General features: G+C 52.9%; 1 protein-coding gene across 1 annotated transcript; it reads left to right on the forward strand.

The window, feature by feature from the left end:
• Nucleotides 1–4,249: 4,249 nt before the first annotated feature.
• LOC106547034 (cyclin-dependent kinase 5 activator 1) lies at nt 4,250–8,996 on the forward strand. The gene is given in 3 exon segments (XM_087712360.1): nt 4,250–5,239; nt 5,241–6,366; nt 8,118–8,996. Coding segments are annotated over 2 exon segments (957 nt in total). The 5' UTR covers nt 4,250–4,808; the 3' UTR covers nt 5,767–6,366; nt 8,118–8,996.
• Nucleotides 8,997–11,408: the final 2,412 nt, after the last annotated feature.

The following is an 11,408-nucleotide window of genomic DNA, read 5'->3' on the forward strand; positions in this document are numbered from 1 at the left end:
TCCTCCTGCTGCTCCTCCTAATCCTCCTGCTGCTGCTTTTCCTGCTGCTCCTGCTGCTGCTCCTGCTGCTCCTCCTCCTCCTGCTGCTGCTCCTCCGCGTGCTGCTGTTCCTCTTCCTGCTCCTGTTGCTGCTACTGCTCCTCCTGCTCTTCCTCCTCCTCCTGCTGCTGCTGCTGCTCCTCCTCCTTGTACTGCTGCCCCCCATCTTCCTGCTCTCCTGCTGCTGCTTTTCCTGCTGCTCCTCCTGCTGCTGCTCCTCCTCCTTTTCATGCTCCTCCTCCTTCTGCTGCTGCTCCTCCGGGTGCTGCTCTTCCTCTTCCTGCTCCTCTTGCTGCTACTGCTCCTCCTGCTCTTCCTCCTCCTCCTGCTGCTGCTGCTCCTCCTCCTTGTACTGCTGCCCCATCTTCCTGCTCCTCCTCCTCCTCCTGCTCCTGCTCCTCCTCTTCATGCTCCTCCTCCTTCTGCTGCTGCTCCTCCACGTGCTGCTCTTCCTCTTCCTGCTCCTGTTGCTCCTCCTGCTCCTCCTGCTCCTCCTGCTGCTGCTCCTCCTCCCCTCCTCCTCCTCCTTGTACTGCTGCCCCCATCCTCCTGCTGCTGCTCCTCCTCCTCCTGCTTTTCTTGCTCCTACTCCTGCTGCTCCTGCTCCTCCTCTTCATGCTCCTCCTCCTCCGCGTGCTGCTGCTCCTCCGCATGCTGCTCTTCCTCTTCCTGCTCCTGTTGCTGCTACTGCTCCTCCTGCTCTTCCTCCTCCTCCTGCTGCTGCTGCTGCTCCTCCTCCTGCAGCTGCTCCTCACCCCTCCTCTGCAACCCGCCCTCCCTTCGAGCCCTGACGATGTTCCTTAATTGGGTCATGAAACATCTCCAAGAAACCCACCAGGCTCTGAGAGCTGGAAGTTCAGCCCCCCCCACCCCACCCCCCACTTCTCCTCCTCCTCTGTCTTCGGTTTGAGCTGGAAAAAAAGAGGGATGGATCCTGTTTTTTTCTCTCTTGGGAGAGTCGGTGCCTTCCCAACAACCCCCACCCGCTCTTCCTCCCTCCCTTCCCCCAGGATGAGAAATCAGCCCCCCGCCCCCCCAAATAGACGATTCACCAGAAGGCAATAACCTATTTTTAACACAAAAAGGGAGGGGGAAAAAAAAAGTCCCTTAATTACCTTCCAAGAGAGTCTTCCCTCACACTCAACCCTCTAACGTAGGATCTTTTGGAGGGATGGGGGACTACAAGTCTTATCCCCATTGTGGGGAACTACAAATCCCATCCCCCTGAGCCCCAGAGATCGGGCTTTTTCTCCCTCCCCCACCTCCTACTGCACACAAAGACCCTTCTCTTGTCCAGAGAGCGAAGGGCCATGGGGGAAAATAAAAAATCGATTCGGACTTACGACCGTTGCAGCGTCCATGGGGGGGGTGGCATTCCCAGCACAGTTTCGGACCAAAGAAAGCCAGCTTCGCTTATCAAAGGCACAATGCCCTGAACGACTGGGGTGATTCGCTTAACGACTGGGAGCAAAAGAGAAATATGGGAGCAGGATTCATTTAACGACAGCTTTCCTTAGCCGCAGAAATTCTGCTCCTGATCATGGCCATTAAGCCAAGGACGATGTGTTGTATGTCCTGATGTTAAGGACTAGAAACTTTAGACCAATCACCGGGAGAGGGGGAGTTCTAGTCCCGCCTTAGGCATGAAAGCCAGCTGGGTGACTTTGGGCCAATCACCAGGAGACGGGGAGTTCTAGTCCTGCCTTAGGCATCAAAGCCAGCTGGGTGACTATGGGCCAATCACTGGGAGACAGGGAGTTCTAGTCCCGCCTTAGGCATCAAAACCAGCTGGGTGACTTTGGGCCAATCACCGGGAGACGGGGAGTTCTAGTCCCGCCTTAGGCATCAAAACCAGCTGGGTGACTTTGGGCCAATCACCGGGAGACGGGGAGTTCTAGTCCCGCCTTAGGCATCAAAACCAGCTGGGTGACTTTGGGCCAATCACTAGGAAACTGTGAGTTCTAGTCCCGCCTTAGGCATCAAAGCCAGCTGGGTGACTTTGGGCCAATCACCAGGAGACTGTGAGTTCTAGTCCCGCCTTAGGCATCAAAGCCAACTGGGTATCTTTGGGCCAATCACCGGGAGACTGTGAGTTCTAGTCCCGCCTTAGGCATCAAAGCCAACTGGGTGTCTTTGGGGCCAATCACCGGGAGACTGTGAGTTCTAGTCCCGCCTTAGGCATCAAAGCCAACTGGGTGTCTTTGGGCCAATCACCGGGAGACTGTGAGTTCTAGTCCCGCCTTAGGCATGAAAGCCAGCTGGGTGACTTTGGGCCAATCACCGGGAGACAGGGAGTTCTAGTCCCGCCTTAGGCATCAAAGCCAGCTGGGGGACTTTGGCCCAATCACCGGGAGACAGGGAGTTCTAGTCCCGCCTTAGGCATCAAAACCAGCTGGGTGACTTTGGGCCAATCACCGGGAGACAGTGAGTTCTAGTCCTGCCTTAGGCATCAAAGTCAGCTGGGTGACTTTGGGCCAATCACCGGGAGACAGGGAATTCTAGTCCCGCCTTAGGCATCACAAAGCCAGCTGGTCCCGTGATCAAAATGAAACTAGTTCATACTTATATCGGTGGCTGGGTCACAAGGTCACATGACAGATATTCCTCAACTTACAACGGTTCACTTAATGACAGTCCCAGTCCCCCTTTTGCAACCGTGTTACCTGCTAACCCAGGAGGTGGGGGGTGGAGAAGCCAGATCTACTTCACAAACAGGTGACTCACTAAACAACTGCAGTGCTTCGCTTAACGACAGAGGCGATGAAAGTCATAAGTATGGGGCAAACTCATTTAACAAATGTCCCACTTAACGACATAAATTTTGGCCTCAGTTGTGTTGCAGGCCTGCGTTGCACGTGTGAAGCATGAAAAAAGACCCTTCCATTGTGTAGTCACCTTCTTTGCTCCCCTTGTGTGATGTGCCTGACAGCTAGTCCTCGACTTACGACGGCTTATACAACCACCTCAAATAGACCAATCTCCGTTTGCTAAGGAAAGCGTTAAGAGAGCAGCGCCCGATTTCATCCCCCGTTTCGGCTACCGTCATTCAGCGAATCCCTGTGGTTCTTAAGAGAATCCCCGTGGTTGATAAATAAATCAGGTGGTCATTAAGTGAATCTGGTGTCCCCCGTTGACTTTCCCTGTCACAAATACCGATCACGTTGGCCCCGCGATGTTTCCATTGTCATCAATAGATCCCATCCGAATTTTAATCACATCACTGTGCCGGTTGTAAGTGCGAGGACTGGTCATCAGTCCCTTTTTTTCCAACACTGCGGTTGTAATTCGAGGACTAGCTGTAACTTGCTTTATAGCTGCGGAAGGGACAGGAATCATTTTTCCAGATTTACCTGGCGAAGAACCTTTATTACATATTGGAAATCTTTAATTCATTTTCACGGAAATGTTCTGTTCAGTTTTGAGGGGAGTGACCCCCTCCCCCAAATCCTCTTGCAGGGGAGAGACCCCCCCTTCTTCCTCCTGATTGGGAAATGCACCCCCCCCCTCCAGCACAAGCTGGTGTGTGTGTGTGTGTGTGTGTGTGTGTGTGTGTGTGTGTGTGTGTGTGTGTGTGTGTGTGATGGGCTCAATTCATCTGATGCCACCCATCTGGGCATCCCAGAAACAGGAAAATCACACACTCTCCCTGGGGGCTTTCACTCAGAGGACCACCCACCCACCCACCCAAGGAGTTGCAAGCCAAGACTGACCTTGGGACCCCAACCCACGGGGGGGGAGGGGGTTGGTAGAGAGAAGCCCCTTACCTCCCCATAAAGACCTTCCCCAGAATGAGAATCTCCTGCTGAGCATCCTCCACGAGGATTCCCCCTCCCCCCACTTTCCGCGGGAGGGAGGGTAGAGGTTTCCCCCCACCACCCCACCAAAACCCACGCTGAGCATCCCTCCTCCCTCCCCCCCTCCTCTTCCAAACTGCAGACCCCGAAACCCTCCGCCACTCAAGCCCGGGTCGGAGGGTAAGGGGTGGGGGGGTCTCCGGTGCCCCCCTCCCCGAGCCGGCCCTTCCCCAAATTTGCAATTCCACGCGCGTCCCGCGCCCACTCGCGCCCACCCTCCCTCCTTTCCTTCCCTCCCTCCCTCCTTCCGACGCCTCGCCCTCCGCGCGGCTGCGGCGCTTTTGCGCATCTGCACCCGGAGCGGAGGGAAAGAGAGCGGTCGGCCGCCAGGTTTTTCTCACGGGCGGCGTCTGGAGCGAAGGGGACGAAGCGGCGGAGGAGATTGCGGCAGCCCCGGGGCAGGAGCGAAACAGAAGGCGGAGGAGCCGAAAACAGCGCAGGGAGGAAAAGAGCCGGCATGCCGGGGAAGAAGGAGCAGCGGCGGCGGCGGCGGCGGCGGCTGCGGGCAGAGGGGTGATGCTACCCGGAGTCCGTCGGAATCCCACGGGGCGCCCAGCGGAGACCAGCGACGGAGCAGGTCGGGCGTAGTTCCGGAGAAGCGCCTGGGCTCTCTCTGGACCTCCATCGCTTTCCGGAGCTGTCCGGCTGGCTGATCTCCCTTCCCCACGTTTTCCCCACCGGGATTAGCAGCCCGAGGACCCCCCGACGGACCTGTCATGCCGCCTCTCCGCCTTCGGGGGGCAGCCGCGAACCCCTGATTTGGGGCTGCGAGGCTGAGCCGGCCCCTCTTCATCATGTGGGGCCAGGCAGACTGAGCTGAAGGGTACTTGCCCAGCGCAGCCCTTGTGACTCCCTGCCACCCGTGTTGCTGCTTCTGCTCCCAGAGGGACCCTCCCTCCCTCCCCTGTCTCTGCCATGGGCACCGTGCTCTCCCTCTCGCCTAGTGGCGGCGGCGGCAAAGCCAGCCTGCCCGAGGAGGGGTCCACCAGCTCTCTGTCCCACTACCCTGGTGGCCTGTCCAGTGGTAAGGGAAGCGGGCAGAAGTCGGACAAGACCCTCAAGAGACCCTCCATGTTCATCCCCGCCCTGACGTGGAAGAGGCTGGTGGCCTCCACCAAAAAGCGGGGTTCTCGGGCCAAAGGCGCGGCCCTCCCCGGCAAGAATTTCCCGGCGGGAAAAGAGGTGGCCCACCTCAACCACGAGAACATCCAGAAGTCTCTCTCTTGTGCCAACCTCGCCGGCTACGAGGAAGGCGGGCCGCCCTTGGTGCCACTCAGCACCAAGGGCCTGTCCGCCACCACCGGGGGCCCGGCCGGCTCCTTGTTGAAGCCTGGTGGGTTGGGGGGGCAGCTCCACGTCCCCCCGGCGGGTCATCGTCCAGGCGTCCACCAGCGAGCTGCTGAAATGCCTCGGCGAGTTCCTCTGCCGGCGGTGTTACCGCCTGAAGCACCTGTCGCCCACCGAGCCTATCCTGTGGCTGCGCAGCGTGGACCGCTCCCTGCTGCTACAAGGTTGGCAGGACCAGGCCTTCGTCACACCGGCCAACGTAGTCTTCGTCTACCTACTGTGCCGGGAAATGATCGATGGGGACCTGGTGGGCAATGAACACGACCTCCAGGCCGCCCTGCTGACCTGCCTCTACCTGTCCTACTCCTACATGGGGAACGAGATCTCCTACCCGCTGAAGCCCTTCCTGGTAGAGGCCTCCAAGGACGTTTTTTGGAACCGTTGCCTGCACATCATCCACGCCATGAGTGCCAAAATGTTGAGGATCAACGCGGACCCACACTACTTCACTCAGGTGTTCGCCGACCTCAAAAACGAAGGCAACGCGGCGGCCCCCGAGAACTTTGCCCGCGTCTTGGACCGTTGACTGTCGACTCTTCGCAACTTCACAGTTTTTTGGGGGGGACGGGGAGGCTCCTGGGGATGGGTTTGGAATCACGAACCAGAAGGACCGGCCGTCCCTGCACCCCGAGAGGCTACACGGCCCTCCGATTTCGGAAAGGAGGAAGAGGCGTGGAAGAGGAACACTGATACAGCGAATGTCGTGTTCCCCCCACCTTTGGCTAAAAGAGAGGGGAAGAAGACCCCACCCCCGCCCCATGGGGAGGGGGCGGGTGTCGTCTTCTGAAAAGCCCATAATACAGAAAGTCCTCGACTTACGGCCGCAAGAGAGACGTTTGTTCAGCCAATTTTGGCCCCTTCGATGCCCTTCCTTGTGACGGTTGTCTTTTTCCCCGATCACGGCAGTTGTTCAGTTTTACAACGCGGTTGTTAAGTGAATCTGATTTGCTTGTTCAGGAGGTCGCAAAAGGGGGATCAGGAGACCCCGGGAGGCAGCAACCGCCCTGAAGATGGCAAGCACCCTGTGACCGTTGGGATGCTGCGATGGTCGTTAAGCGTGAAAAATGGTCCTAAGTCGCTTTTTTCAGTGTTGTTGGAAATTCGAACAGTCACTCGGCAAGCTGCTGTAAGTCGAGGACTATCTGTACTTATTAAATAGGCATTTTTTTTCCCAGTCATTTGTTCTGCCAAAGCAAACCAAGGAATAACATTGGGAAGGAAAAATATTAATGTAGCCCCTGAATCCAGCATCGAAACCATCAACTTCCTTTGAATTCTCCTTCAAAATGGATCATTTTAAATCCTCTCTCTCTCTCTCTATCAGTCTTTAGCTATCTGTATCTCTCTACCTATCTAATATATCTGTCTCTGTTTCTCTCTCTCTCTCTCACTCCCTCTATCTATATCTCTCTCTATTTCTCTCACACACTCCCTCCCCCCCTCTCTAATCTATCTATCTCTCTATTTCTCACACTCCCTATCTCTGTCTCTCTATATATATTTATTTCTCTGTCTTTCTCTGTTTCTATCTCACTCTCTCTCTCTCTAATCTATCCATATCTCTCTATTTCTCTGTGTGTGTGTTCTCTCACACACCCCACCTCTCCCTCTCTCTCTTTCATCTATCTAAAGCTATCTATTTCTCTCTCACACACACACACTTCCTATCTCTCTCTCTAATCTATCTATATCTCTCTATTTCTCTGTGTGTTTCTCTTGCACACCCTACCTACCCCCCTCTCTCCCTTTCTCTCTCTCTCTCTCTCTCTCTCTATCTATCTATCTATCTATCTATCTATCATCTCTATCTATATCTCTCTATTTCTCTCGCACACCCTAACTCTCTCTCTCTCTCTATCTTTCTTCTTCTTTCTTTCTCTGTCTTTCTGTTTCTCTCTCTCACTCCCCCTCTCTATCTATATCTATCTATCTCTATTTATTTCTACCTACGTACCTACCTACCAACCTATCTACCTAATTTTTCTCTCTAATCTAATCTGATCTAATTATCAATCTCAATCTATTATTCTTATCTCACTTTTTCTCATTATATCTATCCATCCAATCATTCATCTATGTAATCTATCTCTCCCTCTGTATCTCTCTCCCTCTCTCTCCCCCTACCTACCTACCTACCTACCATATATCTATCTACCTACCTGTTCATCCATCCATCAGTCACTCTCTCTCTCAATCATAGCTATCCGTCTGTTGGTCCGTCCATCCATCCATCGATCTGTCCCTCTCTCAATCATATCTATCTATCTATCTATCTATCTATCTATCTATCTATCTATCTATCTATCTATCTATCTATCTATCTGTCTGTCTATCATCTATCTATCTATCTAATCTATCCATCCATCCATCCATCCCTCTCAATCATATCCATCCATCCATCCATCCATCCATCCATCCATCCATCCATCCATCCATCCATTTATCTGTCTATTTATCTGTCTATCTATTTATTTGTCTGTCTGTCTGTCTGTCTGTCTGTCCACCATCTTTCCCTCCCTCCCTCCCTCCCTCCCTCCTTCCCTCTCTTATATCTTTCCTCAGCAGGGTTGGGAACAGCCCAGAGATGATGCCCACCTCCCAACATCCCCCCCCCCCAGCCACAAGAAGGGCCCAGCTTCCATTTTTATTTTGAATTTCTGAGTGTGCGAGAGGGTGGGCGTGCAAGTGGAAGACGAAGAAAAGAGGCTTGAGAGAGACGGTGCACAGCTGAATTTGAATGTGATTTGAAAACAGGGAGGACTGGCGAAGAATCCGATCCAGAGATGTCTTGTTAGGGCAGAGTAGGTCAAAAAAGTCAAGATGGCTGCCAAAGTCCTTGATATTTTTGTGTTGTTTTTGTTTTCCTTAACCCTACAGGTAGTCCTCGACTTATACGACCGCAATCAAGCCCAAAATTTCTGCACCCAAGCAAGATAGGGGGTTCAGTGAATTTTGCACCATTTTACGACTTGACTGGCCACCGTCGTTAAGCAAATCGCCGTGCTCCTTCAGTGAGTCAGTCAGCCCCCTGCCTCCCCCTAACCCTTTCCCCTCAGGTCATCCTTGACTTACGACTGCCGTGCGGCCCAACCTGCCTGCGGCTCAGCATGACGGGACTTCAGGGAATTTTTCCCTGTTTTACAACCTGCCTTGCCCCGTTATTAAGCGGATCACTGCCGTCATTCTGTTAGAAATGCGGTTGCCAAGTCCATTTAACTTCCCCTTTGACTTGGTTCGTTCAGACGGTCACAAAAGGGGATTCGCGTGATAAATACCCCCCCCACACCACCGTCATAACTCCGAGTCAATGGCCCTGCATCAGAATTTTGAATTTCATAGTTTTGAAGAAAAAAAAACAGTCCTGAGTCCCTTTTGTCAGGGCCGCCATAACGTTGAATGGTCACTAAATGAAGCATTGTAAGTCGAGGACTGCCTGTATTCCTGCTTCCTGTGGAACGCTGTTCTGATCCTGGCCCCGAGTTCTGATCCTGCCGCTTTGCCAATCTGCCCAGGAGTTTTTTTCAGGACCCATTTTGGGGTCTGGCACCCCAAATATGGGGTTATATTTATGGCTAACATTTCTCGAATGGCCCATCGGGTCCCTTGCAGATGTGGGGAGTCCCCCCATTTCTCGTCCCTGCGTTGTGACTGTTTTTTTCCTGACACAGAATGAGGAGTTTTCCTGCAGAAGACTCCTGCATCTTAGTGGGCCAAACCATAGCGTGGGAATTCTGGGGTGGGAGATGGGATGTTCTATTTTTTTCAACATGGGGGGTCTCTTTGATTTCCACCCTCCCATCCTTACTTTTTCAACAATTTTTTTTCCTTTCAAATGGTGGGGGTATTAAATTTAATATATACATTTATAAAATTTATATATATATATATATTTATTTTATTCATCTACAGTAGTCGTGTGACCTTGGTTCGTGAGGGAGGGGACTTCAGGCCCCCACCTCAGAAAAAAGGAATGGGGGCTGCCGCTTCCCAAAGGATGCTGGGCATTGTAGTTTTATAGGACTGCTGACCGTCCCTTTAGAGGACTACAAATTGTCCTTGTATAGTGACTGTTGAAAATCAGGGTGGATCCTCCACCCCCCCCCCAACCTCAAAAGGACCCAGTTCTGAAGTTCCAGTCACTCCCCCGTGCCTCCAGTAGAGACCCCCTCATGCCAAATACATGTCACTAACTGAGACATCCGTTAAGTGAGTTTTGCCGCGTTTCTCAAGGGAATCTGCCCTTGGATTCTTCAGTGAAATTGAAATGAGTTTTTCAATTGAAACGTTTGGCTCTGTTCTCGCTTTGAATGGTCACTGAGCGAACGGTCGTAAGACCGAGGACGATGGCAATTCACAAAGTTTTGGGCGTTTATTTCTTGGTGTTTCAGGAGAAAATGTCCCCTAGCGATCCACCGCTTCACTTAACTGCCATAGGCTTTGCTTAACGACCCCTGCGGTCGTTTAACCAAAAGGTCGTAAGATTTATGCCGGCCATATGCGTCAGCTGTTTCATGATCATCTCGGCTTAACGACCGTAACGGGCAGGCTGCATTGCAGCCGTAAGCCGAGAACTCTGCGTTGAAATATCCCTGGACACCTACGACCTCAAATGGAGACCAGAATTGCAGTGATTGTTGAAGAAATCATGCCGAATTTTACAATCTTTCCCCCCCCCCCCGCAAATATTAAGCAAACTATTGTGGTTCAATCAGCTGGTCGCTAAGCGAGTCCAGCTCCCACCCCCTCGTCGTAAGGTCGCAAAAGGTCTCGCCTGACCCCGGGACAGCTGCAACCGTGGGAAGAACACACCGTTCGCCCAACGCTGAAATGTTTTGATGACGTAACGGTGGGGAAGCTGTAACAGTTGTAAGAATAAGTCGCTAAGTGAATGGTCGTAAGCCGAGGACTAGCTGTAACAGACTGGACTGAATTCCGCAGGGCAGAAATACTGGGGGTTTTCTACAAGCCTCGGTGGTTTTCTTGCTGATATTAAGGGATGGCATCAGTACTACAAAGTGGGGGGGGGGAGGAGGAGGAGGAGGAGGAGGAGGAGGAGGAGGAGGAGGAGGAGGAGGAGGATGGTGGAGGATGGTGGAGTCTTTACTGCCCTCTTAAGAGAAGTGGTTTTTCATGCAGGCGTTTCATGACCCAACTAGGTAACATCATCAGTCCTAGAAGTGGGGTGTGCAGAGAGGAAAAAAAGAGGAAAGATTGTGGGGTCCTTGGTGGTCTATGAACTGGGCGATTTCCTTGCAGGCATTTCGTGAGCCAACTATGGAACGGCATCAGTGCTAGAAGGGAGGAAGACAAGGGAGGAAGAGGAGGGAAAGGAAGAAAGGGAGGAGGAGGAGGAGGAGGAGGAGGAGGAGGAGGAGGAGGAGGAGGAGGAGGAGGAGGAGGAGGAGGAGGATGGTGGAGTCTTTACTGCCCTCTTAAGAGAAGTGGTTTTTCATGCAGGCGTTTCATGACCCAACTAGGTAACATCATCAGTCCTAGAAGTGGGGTGTGCAGAGAGGAAGAAAGAGGAAAGATTGTGGGGTCCTTGGTGGTCTATGAACTGGGCGATTTCCTTGCAGGCATTTCGTGAGCCAACTATGGAACGGCATCAGTGCTAGAAGGGAGGAAGACAAGGGAGGAAGAGGAGGGAAAGGAAGAAAGGGAGGAGGAGGAGGAGGAGGAGGAGGAGGAGGAGGAGGAGGAGGAGGAGGAGGAGGATGGTGGAGTCTTTACTGCCCTCTTAAGAGAAGTGGTTTTTCATGCAGGCGTTTCATGACCCAACTAGGTAACATCATCAGTCCTAGAAGTGGGGTGTGCAGAGAGGAAAAAAAGAGGAAAGATTGTGGGGTCCTTGGTGGTCTATGAACTGGGCGATTTCCTTGCAGGCATTTCGTGAGCCAACTATGGAACGGCATCAGTGCTAGAAGGGAGGAAGACAAGGGAGGAAGAGGAGGGAAAGGAAGAAAGGGAGGAGGAGGAGGAGAGGAGGAGGAGGAGGAGGAGGAGGAGGAGGAGGAGGAGGAGGAGGAGGAGGATGGTGGAGTCTTTACTGCCCTCTTAAGAGAAGTGGTTTTTCATGCAGGCGGTTTCATGACCCAACTAGGTAACATCATCAGTCCTAGAAGTGGGGTGTGCAGAGAGGAAGAAAGAGGAAAGATGGTGGGGTCCTTG

The sequence above is a fragment of the Thamnophis sirtalis genome, unplaced genomic scaffold, assembly GCF_051295495.1.
Source record: "Thamnophis sirtalis isolate CommonGarterSnake01/CBP01778 unplaced genomic scaffold, rThaSir2_p1.2 scaffold_4, whole genome shotgun sequence".
Taxonomy (NCBI): Eukaryota; Metazoa; Chordata; class Lepidosauria; order Squamata; family Natricidae; genus Thamnophis; species Thamnophis sirtalis.